General features: G+C 36.0%; 3 protein-coding genes and 1 pseudogene across 5 annotated transcripts; 3 read left to right on the top strand and 1 right to left on the bottom strand.

Moving 5' to 3' along the window:
- The first annotated feature begins 8,168 nt into the window (after positions 1–8,168).
- On the top strand, positions 8,169–10,804 carry LOC116298769 (tauropine dehydrogenase pseudogene; annotated as a pseudogene). The gene is made up of 2 exons (XR_016120347.1): positions 8,169–8,260; positions 8,688–10,804. The product of XR_016120347.1 is annotated as a tauropine dehydrogenase pseudogene (transcript).
- An 843-nt stretch (positions 10,805–11,647) lies between these two features.
- On the bottom strand, positions 11,648–18,741 carry LOC116298766 (thymidine kinase 2, mitochondrial). Of its 2 annotated transcripts, XM_031707311.2 has the most exons (10): positions 18,641–18,741; positions 18,074–18,368; positions 17,131–17,225; positions 16,804–16,878; positions 16,441–16,494; positions 15,886–15,975; positions 15,141–15,214; positions 14,736–14,824; positions 14,537–14,616; positions 11,648–14,113 (listed from the first exon to the last, which is right to left on the bottom strand). In XM_031707311.2, exons 2-10 carry the CDS (start codon positions 18,171–18,173, stop codon positions 13,928–13,930), a joined length of 843 nt encoding a protein of 280 aa, XP_031563171.2. In that variant the 5' UTR covers positions 18,174–18,368; positions 18,641–18,741; the 3' UTR covers positions 11,648–13,927. The 2 variants fall into 2 exon arrangements, with proteins under 2 accessions (XP_031563171.2, XP_031563172.1); XM_031707312.2 differs by lacking the exons at positions 18,074–18,368; positions 18,641–18,741 and adding an exon at positions 17,846–17,902.
- Positions 18,742–19,148: 407 nt separating this feature from the next.
- Positions 19,149–20,968, top strand: LOC116298768 (acyl-coenzyme A diphosphatase FITM2-like). The gene has a single exon (XM_031707314.2). It carries the CDS (start codon positions 19,160–19,162, stop codon positions 20,021–20,023), a length of 864 nt encoding a protein of 287 aa, XP_031563174.1. The 5' UTR covers positions 19,149–19,159; the 3' UTR covers positions 20,024–20,968.
- An 846-nt stretch (positions 20,969–21,814) lies between these two features.
- On the top strand, positions 21,815–27,416 carry LOC116298765 (uncharacterized). Its single transcript, XM_031707310.2, has 2 exons — positions 21,815–21,929; positions 23,482–27,416. The coding sequence occupies exon 2, from the start codon at positions 23,541–23,543 to the stop codon at positions 26,922–26,924; it is 3,384 nt and encodes a 1,127-aa protein (XP_031563170.1). The 5' UTR covers positions 21,815–21,929; positions 23,482–23,540; the 3' UTR covers positions 26,925–27,416.
- The last annotated feature ends 9 nt before the right edge of the window (positions 27,417–27,425 follow it).

Here is a 27,425-nt window from a genome sequence, read left to right on the forward strand (position 1 = left end):
ATATTTTTTGAAAAGCTGTGAAAATGGTCCAAAATCGGTTAAAACCATGTGCTATAGCCCATGCTTTTTGCTCGAAAATGACCAAAAATGACTTATTTTGCATCCTTCATGGATAATGCATATTTTTTGAAAAGCTTTGAAAATGGTCCAAAATCGGTTAAAACCATGTGCTATAGCCCATGCTTTTTGCTCGAAAATGACCAAAAATGACCTATTTTTCATTCTTCATTAATAATGCATAGTTTTAAAAAGGTGTGAAAATGTTCCAAAATCCATCAAAACCATACTCTATAGCCCATGCCTTTAGCCCGAAAATGACCTATTTTGCATCCTTCATGGATAATGCATATTTTTTGAAAAGGTGTGAAAACGGTCCAAAATCGAGGAAAACCATGGGCTATAGCCCATGCTTTTTTCCCAAAAATGACCTATTTTGCATTCTTCATTAATAATGCATAGTTTGAAAAAAGGTGTAAAAATAGTCCAAAATCCATCAAAACCATGGGCTATAGCCCATGCCTTTAGCCTGAAAATTACCAAAAAATGACCTATTTTGCATCCTTCATGGATAATGCATATATTTTGAAAAGGGGTGAAAATGGTCCAAAATTAGTTAAAACCATGGGCTATAGCCCATGCTTTTAGCCTTAAAATGACCAAAAATGACCTATTTTGCATCCTTCATCAATAATGCATAGTTTTAAAAAGGTGTGAAAATGTTCCAAAATCCATCAAAACCATACTCTATAGCCCATGCCTTTAGCCCGAAAATGACCTATTTTGCATCCTTCATGGATAATGCATATTTTTTGAAAAGGTGTGAAAATGGTCCAAAATCGAGGAAAACCATGGGCTATAGCCCATGCTTTTTTCCCAAAAATGACCTATTTTGCATTCTTCATTAATAATGCATAGTTTGAAAAAAGGTGTAAAAATAGTCCAAAATCCATCAAAACCATGGGCTATAGCCCATGCCTTTAGCCTGAAAATTACCAAAAAATGACCTATTTTGCATCCCTCATGGATAATGCATATATTTTGAAAAGGGGTGAAAATGGTCCAAAATTAGTTAAAACCATGGGCTATAGCCCATGCTTTTTGCCTTAAAATGACCAAAAATGACCTATTTTGCATTCTTCATGGATAATGCATATTTTTTGAAAAGGTGTGAAAATGGTCAAAAATCGAGGAAAACCATGGGCTATAGCCCATACTTTTTGCCGGAAAATGATTAAAAATGACCTATTTTGCATTCTTCATGAATAATGCATAGTTTTAAAAAAAGTGTGAAAATGGTCCAAAATCCATCAAAACCATGGGCTATAGCCCATGCTTTTTGCCCAAAAATGACCAAAAATGACCTATTTTTCATTGATCATTAAAAATGCATAGTTTTAAAAAAGGTGTGAAAATGGTCCCAAATGCATCAAAACCATGGGCTATAACCCATGCTTTTTGCCCTAAAATAACCAAAAATGACCTATCTTGCATCCTTCATGAATAATAAATAGTTTTAAAAAAGGTGTGAAAATGGTCCAAAATCGGTCAAAACCATTGGCTATAGCCCATGCTTTTTGCCCGAAAATAACAAAAAATGACTTATTTTGCATCCTTGATGGATAATGCATATTTTTTGAAAAGCTGTGAAAATGGTCCAAAATCGGTTAAAACCATGTGCTATAGCCCATGCTTTTTGCCGGAAAATGGCCAAAAATGGCCTATTTTTCATTCCTCATGAAAATTGCATAATTTTTAAAAAGGTGTGAAAATGGTCCAAATTCGGTAAAAACCATGGGCTATAGACCATGCTTTTTGCCTTAAAATGACCAAAAATGACCTATTTTGCATCCTTCATCGATAATGCATAGTTTTAAAAAGGTGTGAAAATGTTCCAAAATCCATCAAAACCTAACTCTATAGCCCATGGCTTTAGCCCGAAAATGACCTATTTTGCATCCTTCATGGATAATGCATATTTTTTGAGAAGGTGTGAAAATGGTCCAAAATCGAGGAAAACCATGGGCTATAGCCCATGCTTTTTTCCCAAAAATGACCTATTTTGCATTCTTCATTAATAATGCACAGTTTGAAGAAAGGTGTAAAAATAGTCCAAAATCCATCAAAACCATGGGCTATAGCCCATGCCTTTAGCCTGAAAATTACCAAAAAATGACCTATTTTGCATCCTTCATGGATAATGCATATATTTTGAAAAGGGGTGAAAATGGTCCAAAATTAGTTAAAACCATGGGCTATAGCCCATGCTTTTTGCCTTAAAATGACCAAAAATGACCTATTTTGCATTCTTCATGGATAATGCATATTTTTTGAAAAGGTGTGAAAATGGTCAAAAATCGAGGAAAACCATGGGCTATAGCCCATACTTTTTGCCGGAAAATGACCAAAAATGACCTATTTTGCATTCTTCATGAATAATGAATAGTTTAAAAAAAAGTGTGAAAATGGTCCAAAATCCATCAAAACCATGGGCTATAGCCCATGCTTTTTGCCCCAAAATGACCAAAAATGACCTATTTTTCATTGATCATTAATAATGCATAGTTTTAAAAAAGGTGTGAAAATGGTCCAAAATGCATCAAAACCATGGGCTATAACCCATGCTTTTTGCCCGAAAATAACCAAAAATGACCTATCTTGCATCCTTCATGAATAATGCATATTTTTTGAAAAGGTGTGAAAATGGTCCAAAATCGGTCAAAACCATGGGCTATAGCCCATGCTTTTTGCCCGAAAATAACCAAAAATGACCTATTTTGCATCCTTCATGAATAATGCATATTTTTTGAAAAGGTGTGAAAATGGTCCAAAATCGGTCAAAACCATGGGCTATAGCCCATGCCTTTTGCCGGAAAATAACCAAAAATAACCTATTTTGCATTCCTTATGAAAATACCAAAAATGACCTATTTTGCATCCTTCATGAATGATGCATATCTTTTGAAAAGGTGTGAAAATGGTCCAAAATCGGTAAAAACCATGGGCTATAGCCCATGCTTTTTGCCTGAAAATTACCAAAAATGACTTATTTTGCATCCTTCATGGATAATGCATATTTTTTGAAAAGCTGTGAAAATGGTCCAAAATCGGTTAAAACCATGGGCTATAGCCCATGCTTTTTGCTCGAAAATGACCAAAAATGACCTATTTTGCATCCTTCATGGATAATGCATATTTTTTGAAAAGCTGTGAAAATGGTCCAAAATCGGTTAAAACCATGTGCTATAGCCCATGCTTTTTGCTCGAAAATGACCAAAAATGACTTATTTTGCATCCTTCATGGATAATGCATATTTTTTGAAAAGCTGTGAAAATGGTCCAAAATCGGTTAAAACCATGTGCTATAGCCCATGCTTTTTGCCGGAAAATGGCCAAAAATGACCTATTTTTCATTCCTCATGAAAATTGCATATTTTTAAAAAAGGTGTGAAAATGGTCCAAATTCGGTAAAAACCATGGGCTATAGACCATGCTTTTTGCCTTAAAATGACCAAAAATGACCTATTTTGCATCCTTCATCGATAAAGCATATTTTTTGAAAAGGTGTGAAAATGGTCCAAAATCCATCAAAACCATACTCTATAGCCCATGCTTTTTGCCGGAAAATGATTAAAAATGACCTATTTTGCATTCTTCATGAATAATGCATAGTTTTAAAAAAAGTGTGAAAATGGTCCAAAATCCATCAAAACCATGGGCTATAGCCCATGCTTTTTGCCCAAAAATGACCAAAAATGACCTATTTTTCATTGATCATTAAAAATGCATAGTTTTAAAAAAGGTGTGAAAATGGTCCCAAATGCATCAAAACCATGGGCTATAACCCATGCTTTTTGCCCTAAAATAACCAAAAATGACCTATCTTGCATCCTTCATGAATAATAAATAGTTTTAAAAAAGGTGTGAAAATGGTCCAAAATCGGTCAAAACCATGGGCTATAGCCCATGCTTTTTGCCCGAAAATTACCAAAAATGACCTATTTTGCATCCTTCATGAATAATGCAAATCTTTTGAAAAGGTGTGAAAATGGTCCAAAATCGGTTAAAACCATGGGCTATAGCCCATGCTTTTTGCCTGAAAATTACCAAAAATAACCTATTTTGCAACCTTTATGAATAATGCATACTTTTTTAAAAGGTGTGAAAATGGTCCAAATTCGGTGAAAACCATGGGCTATAGCCCATGCTTTTTGCCTTAAAATGACCAAAAATGACCTATTTTGCGTTCTTCATGGATAATGCATATTTTTTGAAAAGGTGTGAAAATGGTCAAAAATCGAGGAAAACCATGGGCTACAGCCCATACTTTTTGTCGGAAAATGACCAAAAATGACCTATTTTGCATTCTTCATGAATAATGCATAGTTTTAAAAAAGGTGTGAAAATGGTCCAAAATCCATCAAAACCATGGGCTATAGCCCATGCTTTTTGCCCAAAAATAACCAAAAATGACCTATTTTTCATTGATCATTAATAATGCATAGTTTTAAAAAAGGTGTAAAAATGGTCCAAAATCCATCAAAACCATGGGCTATAGCCCATACCTTTAGCCTGAAAATTACCAAAAATGACCTATTTTCCATCTTTCATGGATAATGCATATATTTTGAAAAGGGGTGAAAATGGTCGAAAATTGGTTAAAACCATGGGCTATAGCCCATCTTTTTTGCCCAAAAATAACCAAAAATGACCTAATTTGCATCCTTCATGAATAATGCATATTTTTTGAAAAGGTGTGAAAATGGTCCAAATTCGAGGAAAACCATGGGCTATAGCCCATACTTTTTGCCCAAAAATGAACAAAAATGACCTATTTTGCATCCTTCATGAATAATGCATATCTTTTGAAAAGGTGTGAAAATGGTCCAAAATCGAGGAAAACCATGGGCTAATAGCCTATGCTTTTTGACCGAAAATGACCAAAAATGTCCTATTTTGAATCCTTCATGAATAATGCATAGTTTTAAAAAAGGTGTGAAAATGGTCCAAAATCCATATAAACCATGGGGTATAGCCCATGCTTTTTGCCCGAAAATGACCAAAAATGACCTATTTTGCATCCTTCATGGATAATGCATATTTTTTGAAAAGGTTTGAAAATGGTCCAAAATCGAGGAAAACCAATGGCTATAGCCCATGCTTTTTGCCCAAAAATGACCAAAAGTGACCTATTTTGCATTCTTCATTAATAATGCATAGTTTTAAAAAAGGTGGGAAAATGGTCCAAAATCCATCAAAAACATGGGCTATAGCCCATGCCTTTAGCCTGAAAATAACCAAAAATGAGCTATTTAGCATCCTTCATGGATAATGCATATTTTTTGAAAAGGGGTGAAAATGGTCAAAAATTGTTTAAAAACATGGGCTATAGCCCATGCTTTTTGCCCAAAAATAACCAAAAATGACCTATTTTGCATTCTTCATGAATAATGCATATTTTTTGAAAAGGTGTGAAAATGGTCTAAAATCCATCAAAACCATGGGCTATAGCCCATGCTTTTAGCCCGAAAATGACCAAAAATGACCTATTTTGCATCCTTCATGAATAATGCATATTTTTTGAAAAGGTGTGAAACTGGTCCAAAATCGGTTAAAACCATGGGCTATAGCGTATGCTTTTTGACCGAAAATGACCAAAAATGACCTATTTTTCATTCTTCATGAATAATGCATAGTTTTAAAAAAGGTGTAAAAATGGTCCAAAATCCATCAAAACCATGGGTTATAGCCCATGCTTTTTGCCCGAAAATGACCAAAAATGACCTATTTTGCATCCTTCATGGATAATGCATATTTTTTGAAAAGGTTTGAAAATGGTCCAAAATCGAGGAAAACCAATGGCTATAGCCCATGCTTTTTGCCCAAAAATGACCAAAAGTGACCTATTTTGCATTCTTCATTAATAATGCATAGTTTTAAAAAAGGTGGGAAAATGGTCCAAAATCCATCAAAAACATGGGCTATAGCCCATGCCTTTAGCCTGAAAATTACCAAAAATGACCTATTTTGCATCCTTCATGGATAATGCATATTTTTTAAAAAGGGGTGAAAATGGTCCAAAATTGTTTAAAAACATGGGCTATAGCCCATGCTTTTTGCCCGAAAATAACCAAAAATGACCTATTTTGCATTCTTCATGAATAATGCATATTTTTTGAAAAGGTGTGAAAATGGTCTAAAATCCATCAAAACCATGGGCTATAGCCCATGCTTTTAGCCCGAAAATGACCAAAAATGACCTATTTTGCATCCTTCATGAATAATGCATATTTTTTGAAAAGGTGTGAAACTGGTCCAAAATCGGTTAAAACCATGGGCTATAGCCCATGCTTTTTGCCCAAAAATGACCAGAAATGACCTATTTTTCATTCTTCATTAATAATGCATAGTTTTAAAAAAGGTGTGAAAATGGTCCAAAATCCGTCAAAACCATGTGCTATAGCCCATGCCTTTAGCCTGAAAATTACCAAAAATGTCCTATTTTGCATCCTTCATGAATAATGCATATCTTTTGAAAAGGTGTGAAAATGGTCCAAAATCGAGGAAAACCAAGGAATATAGTCCATGCTTTTTGCCCGAAAATGAACAAAAATGACCTATTTAGCATCCTTCATGAACAATGCATATTTTTTGAAAAGGTGTTAAAATGGTCCAAAGTTGGTAAAAAACATGGGCTATAGCCTATGCTTTTTGCCCAAAAATGAACAAAAATGACCTATTTTTCATTCTTCATGAATAATGCATAGTTTTAAAAAAGGTGTGAAAATGGTCCAAAATCGGTAAAAACCATGAGCTATAGACCATGCTTTTTCCCTGAAAATTACCAAAAATGTCCTATTTTGCATCCTTCATGAATAGTGCATATTTTTTGAAAAGGTGTGAAAGTGGTCCAAAATCGAGGAAAACCAAGGACTATAGCCCATGCTTTTTGCCCGAAAATGAACAAAAATGACCTATTTTGCATCCTTCATGAACAATGCATATTTTTTTAAAAGGTGTTAAAATGGTCCAAAATCGGTAAAAACCATGGGCTATAGACCATGCTTTTTCCCTGAAAATTACCAAAAATGTCCTATTTTGCATCCTTCATGAATAATGCATATCTTTTGAAAAGGTGTGAAAATGGTCGAAAATCGAGGAAAACCATGGACTATAGCCCATGCTTTTAGTCCGAAAATGACCAAAAATGACCTATTTTGCATCCTTCATAAACAATGCATATTTTTTTAAAAGGTTTGAAAATGGTCCAAAATCCATCAAAAAAATGGTCTATAGCCCATGCTTTTTGCCCAAAAATAACCAAAAATGACCTATTTTGCTACCTTCATGAAAATTGCATTTTTTTTGAAAACGTGTGAAAATGGTCCAAAGTTGGTAAAAAACATGGGCTATAGCCTATGCTTTTTGGCCGAAAATGACCAAAAATGAGGTATTTTTCGTCTTTCGTTAATACTACATTTTTTTAAGAGATCTGTGAAAAGTACTAATGGTTCGTCATTAGTTTGGGTTTAATAATGCTTTTTTTGTAGCTTGATTTATCGCTATTCTTTTTCTACAATTGTACAAACGACTGCCATTCACCGGGGATCATCTCAAAAACAAGCTCAGGACACCCATTTTCTTTGCATTTTTGAAATCAGCATTAATTTTCAGGTTAAGAGAGTTTGAATTTCCAATTTCCTGTTTATTATTTAGCGAAGTAGTCAGCCACCTTAAATGTCCCAAATATCTTGCCCAAATTGATGTATGTATCAGGGGGGGGGGGGGGGGGAATAAATAAAATTGTCTTAATTTACCATAATATAAATTGCTGGGGGGGGGGGGGGGGGGAATAAATAAAATTGTCTTAATTTACCATAATATAAATTGCTATAAGTGACTTATTGGTCCCCTCCCGCGAATACTTGTTAACTCTGTCCAGCGGTGTCCGACTAAGACATCCAATTTAGGCTACAAGATTCAAATTTGAATTATCCTTTTTTTTCAGCGTCGTTTGAATGCATTCGGTTTGATCAGTGAACCGGATGAATGGAAAATGGTCGCCTTCCCTCCCCCCTCCCCCTAATCTCGAATAAAATATAAAAGATTCCAATAAATTACCCTACAGAGTGTGCGTTTAAAATCAAAATATTGGGTTTTGGGGCTCCTGTGGTTTGTTGCGGGACGACAAGTGTGCAGTGCTTTATAGTACTAATGTTCACTTAACTATGATTTCAAGCTCAAAACCTGCATATTTCTCAAGGTAAATTTACCCAGAGAATTCTCGTTTAGACTATTAGTCGCTTGAGAGATAACGAAAACATTTGGATATAATTCTTCGTTTACAATAGACGTCATAGCCGCTATTTTGGAAGAATTTGACAAAAGATTTTTCAATGAATTCTTTTGTTATATCTTCCAACATGTCGGAAATCCCTTTTGTTATTGTGCTCTCTTGGGATTGATTGCAAACAAAGAAGATGTTTCCATTGAAAAAGTCGTTTGCAGCATGTATATTATTATTTCGTATGCCGAAAACATTCTTACATGGTGACACTCATATATACTCATAAATCCATTCCTACGTGTACTGGGGACTTGTATGGAGATGCTTCAATCCTGACTCAACAATGGCGAGCATGTGCACCAGCTCGATTGAACTTAACCAGCTATCACTTTAATTTGAACAGGCAGTATAAATGGCATCATCCAAACCAACCAAGCTGGTTATCTGTGGTGGAGGCAATGGTGCTCATGCATGGGCTGGTATAGCTTCATCTCAACCAGACACTGATGTATGTGTTCTAACCTTGTCGCATGACAAAGTAGAGAGATGGTCCAACTCTCTCAAGGAACATGACTTCACTGTTAACCTGTACAGTAAAGGAGAGTGCTACAAGAAGCTGAAAACCAAACCAAGACTAGTTACTAAGAAACCAGAGGAGGTGATTCCTGGATGTGATGTCATTGGTTTAGTTATGGCCGCTGTTGTGCATGAAAAGTACCTGGAAGCAATGAAACCATTTATAGAGCCAGGTATGGTTCTTGTTGCTCTGCCAGGACAATCTGGCTTTGAATTTCAAGTTCGTCAAGCTCTAGGAGAAGTTTCCAAGGAGATCACCATTTTCAATTTCATTTCGTTGCCATGGGCAACACGAATTGTCGAATTCGGCAAGTCCTGTGATGTAAGAGGAATCAAGTCAAGTTTAGCTGGTGCTATTCAGAGAAGCTTGAAGGAGGCACCAATGGATCCCTGTTCAACAGTGCAAAGCCTGTTTGGAGAGTATCCTGTCTTGAAAATAAAGGGACATCTTTTAGGGGCATCACTCATGTCAGTTGGTGCTTATATGCACTTATCTATCTTGTATGACTGTTGGTCCAACTGGGATGGAGAGCCACTAGATGAGCTGCCTCCACCATTTTACCTATCGATCAGTGAAAAAGGAGCTCAATTAATGAGTGATATGTCTGATGAAGTTGTGGCTATTGGTGAGGCTGTTGCTGAACAGAGTCCAGAGACAGACATGTCCCAGGTACAACACATCCATGACTGGTACAATCGGTGCTACGATAAAGATATAGTTGACAAAACCACCCTTTATACTTGTATCAAGACCAACAACGCATACAAAGGCTTGACTCAACCCATGGTCAAAACAGAAAAAGGCAAGTTTGTACCAGACTTCGAGTACCGATACTTCACAGAGGAGATTCCATATGGTATCATAGTAATGAGAGGTATTGCTGAGGTAGTGGGTGTGGCCACACCCCATATTGATAAAGTCATCACGTGGGCACAGACGATAATGAACAAGGAATATCTTGTTGATGGGAAAATCCAAGGAAAAGATGTTAAGGACACACGAGCACCTCAGAGATATGGATACACTACTCTGAAGGACCTCGTAGGACATTAGTGTGACATTTAAACCAATAAGAAATCATTCCACTTGAGCATACATGAAACCTATTCCTTACCTAAAAAAGAGCAAAGGACTGGGGAATACATAAATGAAAATGAGGAAGTCACCAGCCCACATTTTTGCTTTCCTTAATTTCTCAAATCTTTACTAAAGGAAAAAACATAGTCCGAGAGAAAAAGGGGAATAAATGGACCTCTGACCTCACCTTCATGTTTATTTTAGAACATGTTCACACTTACAGTGGTACATAAAGTAAAGTGTATGTCCCTGAGCTTAGGCATATGTACGTTACTGTCCTAAAAACGACCAAGAATTTCCCTCTCGATCAACAATAATATTTCTAGTTAGTACCTAAATGACACTATTTAATAGTTTATTTAATTTATAGTATCTTAGTAGAGATTTAAAATCTTTAAACCACAACCATTTAGAGAGGATCCCCACTGTCTTAAACTGTATTCTTTGTAATATAGTCACCCCCTTCTAAAATTCTTGGATCCGCCCCTGATATCATGCTTGTAGTTCTAGTTTTATTTTATTTTCCTCAATAAAGTTTGATGGTTCAAAAAGTCAGTGAATCAAGTGGCTTGGCTTCCTCGCATGATACATAGCCATCTCAGGATCACGAAACCCTCTGTTTCCCAAAGTTCCAGTCAATAAGTGTTAAATATATAATGCCGCAACCTGTGAAAGCTACTGTGAAAATTCCAAGTGCAATATGAAAAGGGGTGAAACTTGCACAACGATAGAAAATGAAAAAAAGGGACTAAAATTTTAATGGGGCACAATCTGGAAATGGTTTTGGGGGAACTTGACTTACATTTTCATCACACCTATCCTTATCCAATGTGATTGAGGTATATTTCCATCACCTATCCTTATCCAATGTGATTGAGGTATATTTCCATCACACCTATCCTTATCCAATGTGATTGAGGTATATTTCAATCACACCTATCCTTATCCAATGTGATTGAGGTATATTTCCATCACACCTATCCTTATCCAATGTGATTGAGGTATATTTTGAAAAATACGTACTATGATTCATGGGCATCAATTTTCAAAAAGCATGGAATATAGCCATTAATTCATAAATTTTTAGATGTGAAAATGGACCAAAAATTGATGAAAACTATGGTCTGTAGTCCTTGGACTATGGTCCATGCATTTTGTGGGAAAATAGCCTATTGACCTAAATTGACCTATTAGCCCAACTCAATAATAATTTCTTTCTTCTATTGTAAAGTATTGAAACTTGTTAAATACTCAATAAATCACTTTTATTATTATTATTATTAATACATTCATAGTAAGGTTGGTTTGCGTAGAAGCCAAAAGACAAGAAAGTGATGCATCTAGAGTCTTCTTGGTCGTAGAAAAATGAAAATTGCTTAAGCTATTTCTAATAGTGTATAAACATTGTATAAACATGTTTTTAGATGTTTTCTTCAATGCTCTGAATGTTTGCAGCTTGGACTCCCTGTGTTCCACCCAACATGTCTTCCCATGAAACCATGCCCACTGGTCATAATAAGTCCATTTTCACACCTATAGCCAAATCTAATTGGCTACAGATAAATCTTATATAAATCTAATCTATTTTGAAAGTACTATGATTTTGAAAAAACAAAGTCTAAAAAATGGAAAATTTAAAATTTGATGGAAACTTGATGGAAAATGGGAAATATAAATTTTGATATACAAACAAAGCAGGAGTCTTTAAAAAGGATTAGTTAATCTTTATTTAAAGTGATGAAATTTAATTATGATTATATAATAGAGTGCAAACAATTAATCCGTGAAACACTAATTACTAAATAGTACAAAATAGTGCTGATTAACAATAGAAAACAATGGAATTTGCATGAAATTGTGCTATTTAGTATTACTAAAGTTTCAGTTATATTGTTTGCACTCTACTGATACCACAACTTAACTTATTTACAACTTAATTTGTTTATGTGTAATAGGCTACAGTAATCACTATGACTTTCTTAACATAAAGTAACAAAAACTGGTTTAAAAAATATATATAAAATAACTATAATATGTAAATTTAACAAACATTTTTCTAAATGTAGACATGTTATGGCATTACGTAAAAGTAAAAACAGTCGCTAATGAAAAAGTACTAGTTAAAGCTGTTTTTGTATGACTGGGAAGTGCTCCTTTTTGCAGTTCCATTCAGTGACCCTGAATGATAAACTGTAGTTTTGCTATGCGCAGAAACTCCAGCCTCGGCTAGGAACTATTATTTGTGGTCACTGAATGGAACTGTAAAAACGAGTATTATAAAGCAAATTTGTACTGTACTTACAAGGCTTGGTAGCCACTAGCAACATAATGATCATAATCATAAGAAAATGCTTGGCTATTTAAATCTGATCATAATTATGTTGGTCTAAGGTAGATTATGTTTTCTTTTTCCAGTGCATTTCCACTAAAACATAATTTAACACAAGTAAGCACCCTTATGATTATAGCTTATGTTTATTATCTTTATGTCGTTAGTAAATACCAAGCCAAAACATACAGAATGTACCTTACTGTAGCTGTAAATAAACATTCTATTGGATGAAACGCAATGGGAAGCCATTTCAATGTTACAGCATGTCATAGCATGTATGTGCTATGAGTCAGTATGTTTCCTACTCTAGTGATAAATACTACCATTTAGGCAATAGAAAACAAAGTATTTTGCTTTAATTCTGTTAAAGTGATGAGAATATAATAATGTAATTTCTTTAGTAAATTATTCTTGGATTTCTTTTTTACAGTAATTGAATGAAAATGTTTGATCTTGATGTGATCTTATTTACACCTAACCCTTATGAACCTATAGGACAAGTAAAGATTTGATTGCAATTTGAAATCTTAAGATCATACAATTTTTAAATAAGTTATTAGAGAGCTCAGTACGATAAGGTGCATTTCACTCAGTAAGTCATTAAAGGCTATCAAGAAGCATTGAAAAGAAGGAATAGCCAAGACAGTGATAAAATTAGGAACCATCACTTGTATTTCAGTTGAGTGTGGCTCCGAATGTTCCAAGGCAATCCTATGGTAAACTGCGATAGACACTGCTTCTGATTGGCTAATTTTATAACACCATTGAAATGTCTCATTAAAGTCTACTTCAGCCAATCAGAAACAATCATTTTCACTGTTTATGTCTTTGGTTGCCTGACTAATGATCTTCTCCTAAATTCAAGATTAATTAAAAGCTGTACAAATGTTATTAAGGATTTGTGAATAAATAAACTCACCTACACAGTATTTTGAGAGTTGAATGATCAGCACTAGTAAAGAGAATATTCAAATGCTTTTGCATCATCAATAACCATGTACACTATTTAAGATATTTCAAAGCATTAGTTAGTTTTCATATTTACACTTTTATGAAAATAGTATTATAAAAGCAGAGTATAAAAGATTAGGAAGTAATGATTAAAAACTGGTAGAAAAGTAAGAATTTAGTAGAAAAATTAATATAAAGAAGCCTGAATCTCAACTGCCTAAACATAGCACCTCCATCCCTCACAGGAAACAATTGCAGAGATCTCAGTGGCAGGTAAAAGCTATAGAGAAGTTTCAAGGTTGCCATGTTGTGGGGCTGGAACTATGCAATGTTTTCCAAAACTCGAGGTTTAATTTCCCAAAGAAGGTATTTCTATTGTTTTTAACAGCTAAAATGTGGTGGCCTTGAAACTGCTCTATAGACCCCTTGCAGTATGTCAAAACGCAGCTCAATTTGGAGGACATGACAATAGGATTCCATTTCTCAGGTGATTGAAATTCTTTTGTTTTGTCCTCCAAATTGAACTGCTTTGACAATACGGGGGTCTATTGGAAACTATCTTACTAGAAGGGAAAATAAAATTGCATGTGCTGACAAAGCTAAGATTCAGGCTATTCTGATCATATATGATTTTTACAATCTAGTACAAAGTGTGTATCAAAATAGAGAATATCTTTTTTCTGTAAAAAAAACTAATTCATACTGGTCATGATACTGGTATTTTGGAGATCTCATTTACCCCAAATAAAGAATGAGTATTGTTTTCATAATATTGTGATAACTTCTCTAGACTTTGGTTCCCATCAACTACGACTACTGGGGCTGGTAGATAGAATTTAGTCTTTTTTAGAAGCCACTCCTCATATCTTTCATGCAAGCTTGTCAAAAGATCCTGTAACAACAAGTAAAGAAATATATGTTATTTACTGTCCTATAGTTGGTCCGGATAGGGAAAAACTGTGCCCGAGGTCTTGGATATACGGACTCAGGGCACAGTTTTTCCCTATCTGGACAGACTATAGGACGGTGAATAACTTATTATTTTTTTTCCCATATTTTTTTTACTTGTTTTTGTAATTGTTTTGTTTTATTATTTATCGGCAAAGGATACTGGACCGCCAGTGCAGGCAGATACTGACAAATTACTGCCCGCTCAAACAGCAATTAGAACGCACAATTTTTAGGATACCAGACCGAAAAGAAAAAATTTGTTAAGGCTTGGTGAGTTTATTTTTTGATCAACTGGCCTGGTGCAATTATGTTTGCTTGTTTACAGTTATATGTAATTGAAGATTGAATCACAAAATCTACTAACCATAGATACTGAACTTTCTTCTGAACGTCTTCTTTTCTGCATTCTTTCAAAACAGATTTCAGGGGATGTCCTCAGGTAGACTGTAAGTCAAGAAACATTATAAAAAAAAAACACCAAATAAACAAATGGAAGAAAGTAATACAACACAGTTGCTGTTTTTCTTTCAGCTTACATACTAGAATCTTGTCTTGTCACTTACTTATCAAATCCACATGAGGCTTTTGATGTTCTGCAAGGTATTCAAACCATTCTTGGAAAACACTGTACTCCACTTGGGATAGCATTCCACTGAGAAAGAGAAAAAATGACTCAAGAATGTCACAACACCAATATATACAAACTGAATAAAATTTAGTAAAGATGGGGGTGTGGGGAACTAGTCTTATTTCAAAAACTGCCTGTGCCTCAAGGATAAAATGTTCTAGCCTTACTCAAAATAATGTCTCATTTTCAGTTTTGCTGTGCAAAGCAGTAAAAAGTAAGATCTCACAGGTTTTTTTAGGTGTCAGTAGGTTAATGATATTGATCCTCTAATAAGCTTGTATATTCTTGCTTTTCTTCTTCATGTACGAATTTTACATTTTAGGATTGTTGTCTATCTTACCTCAAATAAAGGTTTTCAATAAAACAGAAGAAAGCACTGTATGCACTTCGTTCAAGAAGTCTCACTGGAGTTTCCTACACAATGACAAAAAAGGTAATTTTATTTTACCAAATTTGATTTTTCTACAGGTTCTCTTCCACACTCCCTTTCTCCTCATCAAAAATCAAAGTATACACCAAAATACTAAGGCAGTCTATTGAAGAAATAGAAAATGCACACAGGGGTTGGCAGAACAAAACCGGCAGAACATGAGAGAGGAGAAGCCTGACACATGGTGGAGTGCTTCTCAACACTTCTTGAGTGTTCTGCCAATCCCAAAGTGCTTTTTAGGAATGACGCGATTGAAAGTGTGCGTGCATACTATGTGCTCTCATAAAGCAGGTGCTCCCAACAAATCAGAATGCAAGATTTATAACAGTTATCTTATAATGTACAATATAGCACCATATCATGAACTTGACCATGGTACACATGGTACTTTTATTATACAACTACTGTATTTCAAAAAATGTTGGTTTCAGAAGGCATGTAATGCATATGTAAATTCAGATGTAAATGATGTTGACAGAGAAGAAATTATGCCAGAAAAATGTGCAGACAAAGTTTTTCTCATTCCCCATAGTGCATTTTGGGCTTGGTATTCAACATGCAACAAGACCTTTGCCATTTTTTTGAAAAAGCTGTAAATAATTGAAGACCCCAGACTAGTGTTATTTACATGGTTTTAAAGACATTTCAGACATACTTGTTTTTGATGGTGGAGTTGCATCATGGTAAGAAGAACATATGATTCAAACATAAAACTCCATCTCTTGGGATCTTTATACATTAGTTCCTATGAAATATGAAACAATAAACTTGAATATTGGATAAATACATGGTTTACAACTTTTATTAGGTATCAATCAGGAAGGAAAATTACAGAACCAACATGCTACCCAAAGTGACAAGTGCAATGGGACTCTAGGTCCCATGCTGGGCATTTCCTTTTGACTAACGACATAAATCAATAGAGAATATTATTTTAGAAAATTAATACAGTTATAGTAGTGAAAATTGATAACTTGTGAACCGAGAACGGCCAAAACATAATCAATGAGATACAAGTTAAACCAGAGTACTCAGATATGACTGTTAAGTATATTTCAGAACACAACTTTTCTCCAAGTAAATTGAAGATGGGTAGTACAGAGAGTTATATGACGTGACAATGAGATACAAGGTATTCAAATTACATAGTCTAACAGTGACTACTTGACTTCCTCACACTTGAAAGAAATATAATCCATAGCAAACTTACAAGAATGTTTCCACCATCCACATTCTGCCACTTCTGAACAGGTTCTTCTAAAACCTAAAAGTCACAATCAATAAAATACACTTGGAATTTGATACTTGCATTATAATAAATATAGAACCCTGGCATCTATTTCATAAAACAAATATGGCAAGATATGACTAAAGGTTTCTTAGCCTCTCAATATTGCTTATTGATCCTGTGGCTTATCCTGGTAGCCACTGAGGTCACAAACCATCCCCTCTCCCCTTCTCCCCAAACAAATAGAGGTAACAATTAACAGGCAGTAGGAGGGGGGGTTGCATGCATCTCAGGCCAAACCCCCTGGATGCACACCTGAGTTTTAAAAAAACAATTTAGACTTACCTCAATTAAGGGATTTTGCTTAAAAAACTTTAGTAAAGTTGTCTTCCCACTTCCAATATTTCCCTCAACAGCAATCTGTTTTACAAGATTGAAAATGAAACAAAATTTGATATCAAGGGGTGGCATAGCTACAATAATACTCTCCTCTCCCTACTGCAGCTGGGTGTTGTTTTTAAGTAGAATATTGCTTGTTGGCTGTCTCTCCCTTGATTCAAGGGTTTTGATCTGGATTCTCTTGTTTTTTCTCGCTCCACAAAAAGCAACTTTTAAATTTACCATATTCACACAACATTAATTTTTACTATCGATAGTTGTTTTTCAACTTACAGTAACTTTTTTTGTACCATTGGTACCGTTTTTCGTACTGTGACCGTTGGTCGTATAGGAGATTGAATTAGATCCAAGCATCTTGCGAGAAAAATCTACGAAAAGAAAAATAAATTGCTTAGAATAAATCTCAAGGAATTATTCAAGGTCATAAAATGATAGAAATTAATTTGAAATTATAGGTTATTTATTTTAAACATACAAGAGCTCAACTGTAAATTTAGCGCGCTTTTTGAGATCTCCTGCAGCTAGGTATCTAGTCAATTAGTCTTGGAATTGGCAAAAAACACAAGCCGACAAGCAGAAAGAGAGTATTTTTAATGACTGAACGATAATTAATTAATGTTTTTCGCTTTGAAGCAAGAAAAAATATTTTAAAAAGAAGTTCGCCCCGAGTCGAGTGGCCATGCAGACCATGCATTAAACCCGCCAAAGTTCATTAACCAGAATCTCACGAAAAATATATTAAAAACTAGTAGACATCTATCAAAACATCAAATATTCAAGTATGCTATTTCAATGATAAATAAATGGTCTTTTAGGCATAAAACAATCTTCTCCAAAAAATAATTGTGCTTTTAGTACTGCCATGGACGCGCCAAATTTCAGAGACAAAGACCTCGCGAAAAATAGAGCAAACAGTACAAAAAAGCTTCCGATATCCTACGAAAACCCTATGAAAATCGATTGTGAGTGTTTTCGGTTCACTACGAACCTTTTCCAGGTTGTTCTTTCATGTTTTTTAGCGTCAGTTTGAGAGCAATACTGTTCGAGTCGAAAGATTATTTGAAATGCCCGCCAAATCTGACCATTCACAAGCAACTATAAGCTGGGGCCAGTCTGATCTTGCCCCGTGACATCACAACAGACATGCAACATAAATAACCCAAAATCCAGCTTCAAACTACAAGATTTATAAGAAAAGAAGGAGTATTAGCCCTACCTTTAGAAGTTCTGGAATAAAATGTATGAAAATTCACCAGCAAAGTCCCTCGTAATACGAATTTGAATTTGAATGCCCTACTGAGCATGCTGAATAACATCAATGTCAGCGGAAAGGAAAAGTCACTTCCGGTCCGTACAAAGGAAGTGAGTTATGAACTTCTTGTTGTGCTTTCAATTTCTTGAGTTTCTTTCGGTTTCTTCTTTCTTTTTCCATCGTATCTTAGCCATCTATTTATCTAAGCCACTTGTTAAGGTTTTCTTGGGACCATTGTTAAGGAAACTGAAAATCCATGCTAAAAAAATTGGACCAAAATGAATATTATAAAAATATTTAGTTTCCTCCAAACCCCAAATGAAAATCAATGCAAGAAAGAGAAAAAATCAGCTAAGTATAATGCATAACGAATAATGGACTCCATATTATGGTTCTGGGAACAAATTGAACAAGATAACACAACCTGGACGACACAGTCAGCAGAGTCAGGAGATTTCGTGGCTTCAAATTTGGATGGCTTTCGAAAAACAGGACTTTAGAGTTACAATTTCTTGTGACGGTTCAACTCACCTGTTAGTATGCCTTCTTTCAATCAAAATAACATCCCTAAATGAGATAAATCAGGTTTGCCACTTACGCAACCTGCTGCTATGCTAACCCTTCGCATAGACTGACCGCGGAATTCGGAAGAACCTGGGACTTGCCACAGGGAGCCCAACTAAGTAAAAACCATTCAAGATGTTTTGTTTAACTTTATTTTCTAGTATTTCATATTTTTCATCTTAAGACCAACTTGTACTAAATAATCGAATATAAATGCATAAATAATAAATCAAAATTGTTGGATTATTTATCTTTTTATTTTTTTACATTACATTGGTTGCTTTTCCATGGAGACCATTTTTCTTCGCATTTATCTCTTGCAATGAGCAAAAGAAATATTATTTCAAACTATCAAGATAAAACAAAATAAATATTTTGAATATTGAATTAAAATGTGTTTTAAAATTTGACTGATTTTATGCCAAATGGGCCTCCTGTGAAACAGGCCCAAGGTACTTTGCGTGTGCTTGCGTGTTTGAATTCAAGATGGCTGACGAAACGAGCGAAGAAAAACCGGTTCACGAAAAACTCCTCCAGTTCTTAAAATCCACGTATTCTGCCCTCAGAACAATTGCCCTTACGAAAACAACATATAAAGTAGCAATATACTGGTTGATTGTAGTTCTTGGATCTTTTATTCATGAATTTTTTCCTCCTCCAAGATCGTACTTTTCCTACACTAAGAACGTGTTCAACGTGTACTTCGTGAAGCTTGGATGGGGATGGACGTGGACGCTTCTAAGTGTTCTTGTACTCACCACATCGGCTATACTAACTTCAGGAAATGTTATCTTAATAGCAAGTCATTATAGTAGACTCATCGTCGCCACGATCGCATGGTTTCTTTGGGTTAATTTTTTTGAGTACGTTGAACATATATCCGGTAGTTGTAAAGGAGAGTCCAGACATGGTTCCAAGTATACGTGCCATAAACACGGCTACTTCTGGGAAGGATTTGATGTATCAGGCCATACCTTCCTACTGATTCACTGCTGTCTTACTATCAGTGAAGAAATCAAAGTTGTGAAGCTCATTGAAGACCTCGACAAGGGAATCGATAACCATGGAAATCCATCAACTGGCCCGATGTCCTTCAAGTCCAAGTATTGGTACAAGCTATTTAGCCCATTCATCAATACCACTTTCCTGTTCACTGCTATTTTGATGGTTCTCTGGGAGATAATGCTTGTATCAACTTGTGTGAATTTTCACACAACTCTTCAAAAAATCTTTGGTGCATTGCCAGCTTTTATTACATGGAAATTTAATTATCAATATTGGCATATGCAGGATTCTGGAGTTGTTTTATCTGCTCAAAGTTATTTCAATAATTATGACTTCAGGCAATAAATTGACTCCCAGATGATTCTGTATTTACCTGCAGTCCACTTCAACAAATCCAGAAGATTAAACTAGAGTAAGAATGTTATGGAAAATATTTTAAAATCATATTTATTTTAAAATGTACTAAAGTATTGAAATTTATTTTTCTTGCAATCTAGTATCCTAAAAATCTCATTGGCTGTACAAGCAGGTGGTATTTTCTATCTCTGACCACAGCTGTCCAGTATCATGGTATAATAACAACAATAATAATAATATGCAAAATAAGATAAATAAATTATTTATGATCGTAAAGTCAGTCTAGACAGAAAAAACTGTGCCCTCGCCTTTGAAACAAATCTCAGCCTAATGGCCTCTAGTCTCCTCCACAGCCATCATTAGTTCCGGTACCAGATCATCATGGGTCAATGAGGATCTGTGACTGAAACTAATGACAGCTGAGGAGTAGACTAAATGTCTCAGTCTGTATGTTCAAGATCTAGGGCTCAGTTACTGTTTATCTGGCTGGTACATAAATAACCTCTATGTATTTTAGCCTTTTGGGCCTTCAAGTTTTCGTATGCTAAACTATTTAACAAGACATCATATTATAGAATTATCTTAGGCTATTTCTTCAGATGTTTTTAAGCTTGAGTCATATAAGAATGTATTACAAGGGAAGCACAGGTGGCATGTGCTGCTAATGCGCTGCCTCTCACCAATGCGGCCTGAGTTTGAGTCCTGCCGATCTCGATGTCGTATGTGAGCAGAGTTGTTTGTTGGTTCTCTCCTGTGCTTCGAGGGTTTTTCCCGGGTTCTCCGGTTTTCCTCCCTCCACAAAAATCAACTTCTAAATTCTAATTCCATCTTGGGCTTTCACCTAGCTCTGTTGTGATTGTCCCACGTCGTGATAAAACAGTTTAAGCTTAATATATGTTTTTTAAAGATTTAAATAAAGAGATTTAAATAGTACTAGTTCTCATATTTTATTAGAAACAGTTAGTAACCATGGCTGGCACAAGGTAAATGACTGTCTATCTGACACCATTCATGGTTCTAAATCCCCTCAGTTACTGTTGCTATGACCCACAAAAGAAAATTGCCTCATGATTCTTGTAGATCCCAAAATTACTGGTTAACTCCCATTTCTAGTTCACCTTTGCTCAGTCTTAGCCTCGATTGTGTACAAATGTGTTCTTTTCTTTTATTATTAATGAGGTCCATTGTATAGTAAGGCATTCACGAACTACGGAACAACATGAGTTAATTCAAATTCCACAGGTTTTGGCTGAAATACTGAATATTTAATGCACAACAGAGGTTAAGGCTGAGCAAAAGAGACCTCAAAACTGGAGTATTGTATGGTTTGTAAGACAAGTTTATTTTCACTGGGAGAACTGCTGCATTAGTAGGAAACATGAATTTTGCTTTTAAAAGAAAAACAAAGGATATTGACAGGACAGGAGGCCAGCATATGGGGGCATCTTTCAGCTCTATAAATTAGAAATGATACAGCTGAATTTAAGATGCTTGGAGTTAGTATCCCAGAAAAAAAAGAGTACAAAGACTTCTGGGTCCAAAACATATTTCTATAAAGATTTTTCTTACTTTTTCCTCATGACAGGATTTGCTTTCCAAAGTTCTTATCGTTTCAATCGGATTTTCCCCCCGTTTATATGGCTCTAATGTCAGGAGAAAGTCAATCCCACTTTGGAAGTTCTATTTTCCATTCTTTCCCACTAGTCCCACTACACACTAGCATTAGCTGGTGATGGGATTCCTGTGGTTGGACTTGGCACCAGTCTCGCTCCTATTTATTATGCACGAAAAACAAAATACACCTTGAAGACTAGAGTATTTTCCGGCTGATCGCCAAGGGCTTCTATTTATGCGATCTTTATTATCAAGACATTTTAGCATGGATGCTTTAAAGGTAACATGTATACCAAAGATTGCATACTTCGTATAAATGTAATGTAACGTAAGGTAATACGATTGTGTACCAAACACTGTGACTAACTTCAATGAAGAACTGATAAACGTTGCGTCATTGTCCTTGTTAATTGATGTGTTGATACTAGTACAAACAGTAATAACCGTTAAACACCTCAATACCGCTCTCATAAAGAAGCAAATTAGAATACTTATTGCTCGAAGTCACCCCTTTTTTATCAATTCTACTATCATGTTATTATTATTATTATTATATTTTATTTTGTTTTATTAAAATAGTAATCCTATCTGATAGATGATCATGTGATGATATGTATTATTTATACCGTAAATCCTCTATTTAGCCCCCCCTCTCTAATAAGCCCCTCCCCTCATTTAATGTACCAATGGAACATTTAATGATTGTTCAGAACATTTCTTTTTAGCTTGCTTTGTTAATGTTACCGTGTTTTAGTTTTGCTATTCACAATAATCGTGAATTATGCTTGATAGACTAACACAGGCTAATCAAATAATAAAAACGCCATGTACATCACTACAGATTATGTGAGACGGTCAATAGTAATGCTTCCGTTTAATCCTGGGTTACAATCATATTACATCCTGACAGCATACAACTTACTGCATTTCGACTAAATCAATAACCCCCTCCTCTCAATTAAGCCCCCTCTCTCCAATAAGCCCTCCCTCAAATGTGCTGGAAATAGATAAGCCCCTCGGGGGGCTAAATAGAGGATTTACGGTATATAGTATTTTAAACAACTAGACAAACCTACAATTCCCAGACCCGTTAATTCAATTCAGAGAAAAAAACAATGAATTTCAGTTCCCATGAGAATAAGATTCTATTGTTTTATCCTCTGAATTGGGCTACATTGGGAATATCCTGCAAGGGGTCTATAGCAACACTTGATGACCAAATTTCTAATTTATCCAGTGGGGAGAAGGGAAGGGGGGGCTATGGGGGTCTTATGTTTTGAAAAAGAAAATTATTTGATGGCCCACTCATTCAAACCTAACGTGTTAGCAGTGACCCCACCCCCAAGCTACAGATGCTCCCTTAGTGACCATTTATTTCCTATGGGGGAGGGGGGGGGGGGTGGGAGGGATTTTTTTGGGGCATTGGAGGGAGGTCATTTAAAAAAGAGGGTGGGGTCAAGTTGGCTATGGTATGGCCCTACTTTGTATTGGAAGTTTATTGCATGTTTTATGGACGTGAGGGAGGGAGGGATGATGTATCAATGTTTTTTCCAATTTGGAGGAATAATACTAATATGCTAACAATTCACTCATGTTTGTAAGCTGCACGGCTGCTAAAGATAGTGCCTTGATATGCAGTCATAAAGTCCTCCACTGGTCATAAATGTAAAGCACATTGAGGCAATGTGAAATGCACTACATAATGACTCCCCATTATAATTATCTATTAACTAAGTGGGGAGTAACCCACCCCAGAAAACCTCTGAATTACTCCTGTAAATACATGATAAGTGTAAGGTATGTTAATATAGGTGTTAATTTTTGTCTTCTAGTTTCTTCTCCATCACCTTGTGACATAAAAAGACTTCACAATCTAGAATTTGACTTGAAAATGGCAAAGTCACAAAGGTTCAATTCTGAAGAAGAGACAAATTTTCTCAAAGGAGGCCTGCTGGTTGCAAACATAATTCCCAATGGAGTCAGAGAATTTTTACAGCAGCATTTCATTAAAGCCTCAAAATATAATGAAAACAATGATCTGACGTCTGAGGCAATGGAATTCCTTGAGAATATTAGTGACCATAATTTTCAGGAGCTCTGCACAGTGGCTGGCCAAATTACAATGGACGATGATGCAAATACTGGTATAAACCACTTGATAAATGCTCGTGAGGAATTCTTTAAAAATGTGAGGAAAGACCATCTCTCAAATCATGAACTAGAGAATTTACTTCAGGAAGTCCACAAAGGCTACACAAATCTGAGTCTTCCTTTAGATGTGTTAAATGATCTGTCTGAAAAGATGGCCTTTAGTAATGAAGAACAATTGAAAATTCATGAGCAACTAAGCAAAGAGACAAGGACATTTTGTCAACTGGTGACTTCTCAATCTCCTTCTCTTATTCACAGGTCTAGGGAAGTTTCTTTTGTTTTAAAAGAATTAGATGAGGTTAAACGTTCAATCTCTGTAGGAAATGCAACTGTTTATATTTGTGGTCCTAGTGGCTGTGGAAAAAGTGAACTAGCAAGACAAGCTGCTTTAACGTTGTTTAATCAGCATATTACTGCTGCAAACGATCCTGCAATGGTTGTGGCAGTTCTTGATGCGGAAACTGAAGATTCCCTATTGTACTCCTACATAAAATTTGCAAAAGATATCTTGGGGAACTCTTTACACATCAAAGTGGCAGTGACTTCAAGGGGTTTGATGGCTGGACAAAAAATAAGACTTTTAAAGTGTATTATTGAACGGCAATTAAAACGGTACTCCAAGTGGGTCATAATCATTGATAATGTTCATTGTTTGGAAGAATTCTCTTCGTACTGGCCTAAGCCTGGAAGTGAAGAATGGGGATGTGGACAAATCATCGTGACATCAACTGACAGCATTGCCACCCAGACCTTCTGTTACCAGCAGTCAGGACATGTGACCATCTCACGTGGAATGCAGCCTTCAGAAGCCATTGAACTATTGTGTGGAGTTTCTGGAATTACAAATAAAGATGATGCTCTGGAAGTTGCAGAAATGCTTGAGTTCCAACCCCTTGCTTTGAGTTGCGCAGCAACCTTTGTCAAAAATCTTTCAGGTAAAAATGAAAATGGACATTGGAAAACGTACCAGGAAAGTTTTCAGAAACCGAGGGAACTCTATGGAAAAGAGTTTTGCCAAGTGAATGAAGGAAATCATTCTGAACTCAGCCTAGTGGCCATCAAGATGCTTGTCGACCAACTCTCTGCACAACACAAGCTTATCCCCTCAATACTCTTCTTGCTTTCAATTTTTGATCCTATTCCTGTAAACAAGAATGTGATATTGGACTGCTTCAAAGAGCTGGATGATACAGATGTGGAAACTACTCTTCAAACACTGCTTAGTACACCAATCTTAGATGCAGAAAACCATCAAGACAATTTGGCATTTTTATCGTCTCGTTGTAGTAAGATGTGCAATCACTATATTGATCTAGAATTGACAGATGCTAGGAAAATATCAATCCTTGGCTCTGCAATAAGAGCAGTTGCACTCCAGCTAAATAGCCCGGCATGCTTTAAAAGTGAAGCCAACGACACCACCTATTTTCAGTCGTTTGTAGCTGACAAGCTGATGAGCAGGGTTAGAAAATTAAACACGGAACAAAGAAAAGAACTAGTGGAAGTGCTCGAGAAGTTTGGTGATCGAATAGCTGCTGCAGATATGTTACTTGACTTTGGAAAGCAATGTCAAGGGATTCAGAGCCTGAAAAATGCACAAATGTCTTTTGAGTTGGCGAAAGAAATTCTACTAGAAAATGGTAAGATTCATTCTTTCTTCGAGCCTAAACTTTATTCTGTGCTTCGAGGATTAGGAGACGCCAGTGATAATGCCGATGTTGAAACCAAACGCTATTATGAAGAAGCTTTAAAGATTTGTAGGAACCTAAAGAATGACAATGACATGCATTCACTCGCAGAAGCCATTGATGATCTTGGTGATGTGACAATTAGTTTTGGAGAAACAACTGAGGCTAAAAAATTGTACATGGAGGCGCTAGAACTCCGAAAAGAAGACCCTGATTATGATAGGGTGGATAGTATCTATGTTTCATGGTTTAAACTTGGTAATGTCTATGCCATTGAAGGCCATTTCGAGCAGGCTAAGGAGCACTATGAGAAAGCACTAGAAATATGGGATACTTACAAGTCTGAGGCACTTGATTGTGAGTTGGTTAAAGTCCTCACATGCGTTGGTGCGATGTCAATTTGTGTGGATGAATTTGATTCAGCTTTGAATTATCTTAAACGAGCGATGAAGTTGGAGGAAAGACTGCTAGGTCTATATCATCCTTACCGCTTGAGTACTATCAAGAATGCGTCCAATGCATGCAAGGCGTTGGGTGATACTGAACAAGCAGAAAAATTACTGAAACAGTCTCTTGAAATATTTGACAAAGTCGTCGGGTCGTTAGACAACGAAGCTGCACAGATTTACAGCGAACTTGGTTCACTCTGCGCAGTAAAAGGCGACTGGGAAACAGCAATAGAATGTCATAGTCGATCTTTGAAGATCCGAGAGGAAACCCTTTGCCAGCTTCATCCAGACATTGCAAATAGTTGTTGCGATCTTGGAAACGCTTACAACAACTTGGGAGAATTGGAGAAAGCGAAAACGTTCCTTGAAAGATCGCTGGGGATTCGAGGACTGCTGTTCAAGAGAACCCACCCAGACGTAGGAACATCGTACTTTTGTCTTGGAGAAGTGTACAACAAGCTTGATGATCATCAAACGGGTTTAAACTTGCTAGAGAGAGCCGTTGAAATCCGTACTCGGAATTTTGGTGTGCAGGATCCAGAGACCTTGGCATCGATTAAGCTTCTTGGGAACTCTTTTGCGCGGCTTGGGCAGCTAAAGAGGGCTAAGGACCTCTACCAAACTGTAGCAGACGAGCAGTCAAAGTTCAAAGACAAGGAAACAGATCTTGCGCATATTTCCTCAAGTTTAGCAGAAGTAAGCTTAGGACTTGGAGAAGTAGATGAGGCCAAAGAACAATACAAACGAGCCATAGATTTCCAGAAAAGGGCGGCAGGCGATGACCATCCAGAAATGGCGCGCCCTATCGTTGGTCTTGCGCTTGTACACGAGCATTGCAAGGAGTTCAAAGAAGCCAAGAGTTTGCTTGAAAAAGCACTTGTTATTTATAAGAGGAATGCGAAGAGTCATTCCAAAGTACTTATAACAGAAATGCATCTTAAGAGAGTGATGGCTAAGCTTCCGCAACCTCGCTGTTCAGTCATGTAATGTTTTGGGACATCAAGTCGGTTAATCTTTAGCTTCCTTGATTTAAAGTTTAGAAGAGATTTCAATCAGTTGAATGTAAAAACAAAGGATGGCCTGTTGCTGCACATGGCAAAGGCGTTTTCTGAGTTCGATAAACAGCATTTAATACCCATCTAATACCACTTATGACGAATGAAAGAATATTGGTACCTAAGCCAGACTACAATGTTTGCCATCTCATCAGTAAAAGATTTATAGTGGAATTTTTTGATTAAGAGTGAAGGGAGGGATTGAGTTTGCATTTGAATCCAAAATTTGTTTTTGATAAGAGAATGGCATCATAGTTGAAAATTCTATTCTAAAGGTTGGGATTCGCGTAGATTTTTGGCGTGCATTTTAGTGCAATAATAAAAACAATCAGAGGAAAATATGGAGATTTCAGTAACAAAGAAAGGTCTCAGTGGAAAGATGTAATATTTATTTCAAATATTTATAAAATATTGCGTGTTCCTGTTCCTAGAG

The sequence above is a fragment of the Actinia tenebrosa genome, unplaced genomic scaffold (genome assembly GCF_029948245.1).
Source record: "Actinia tenebrosa isolate PJP-AT-01 unplaced genomic scaffold, QUT_ActTen_1.0 PGA_scaffold2__45_contigs__length_23673736, whole genome shotgun sequence".
NCBI classification, from domain to species: domain Eukaryota; kingdom Metazoa; phylum Cnidaria; class Anthozoa; order Actiniaria; family Actiniidae; genus Actinia; species Actinia tenebrosa.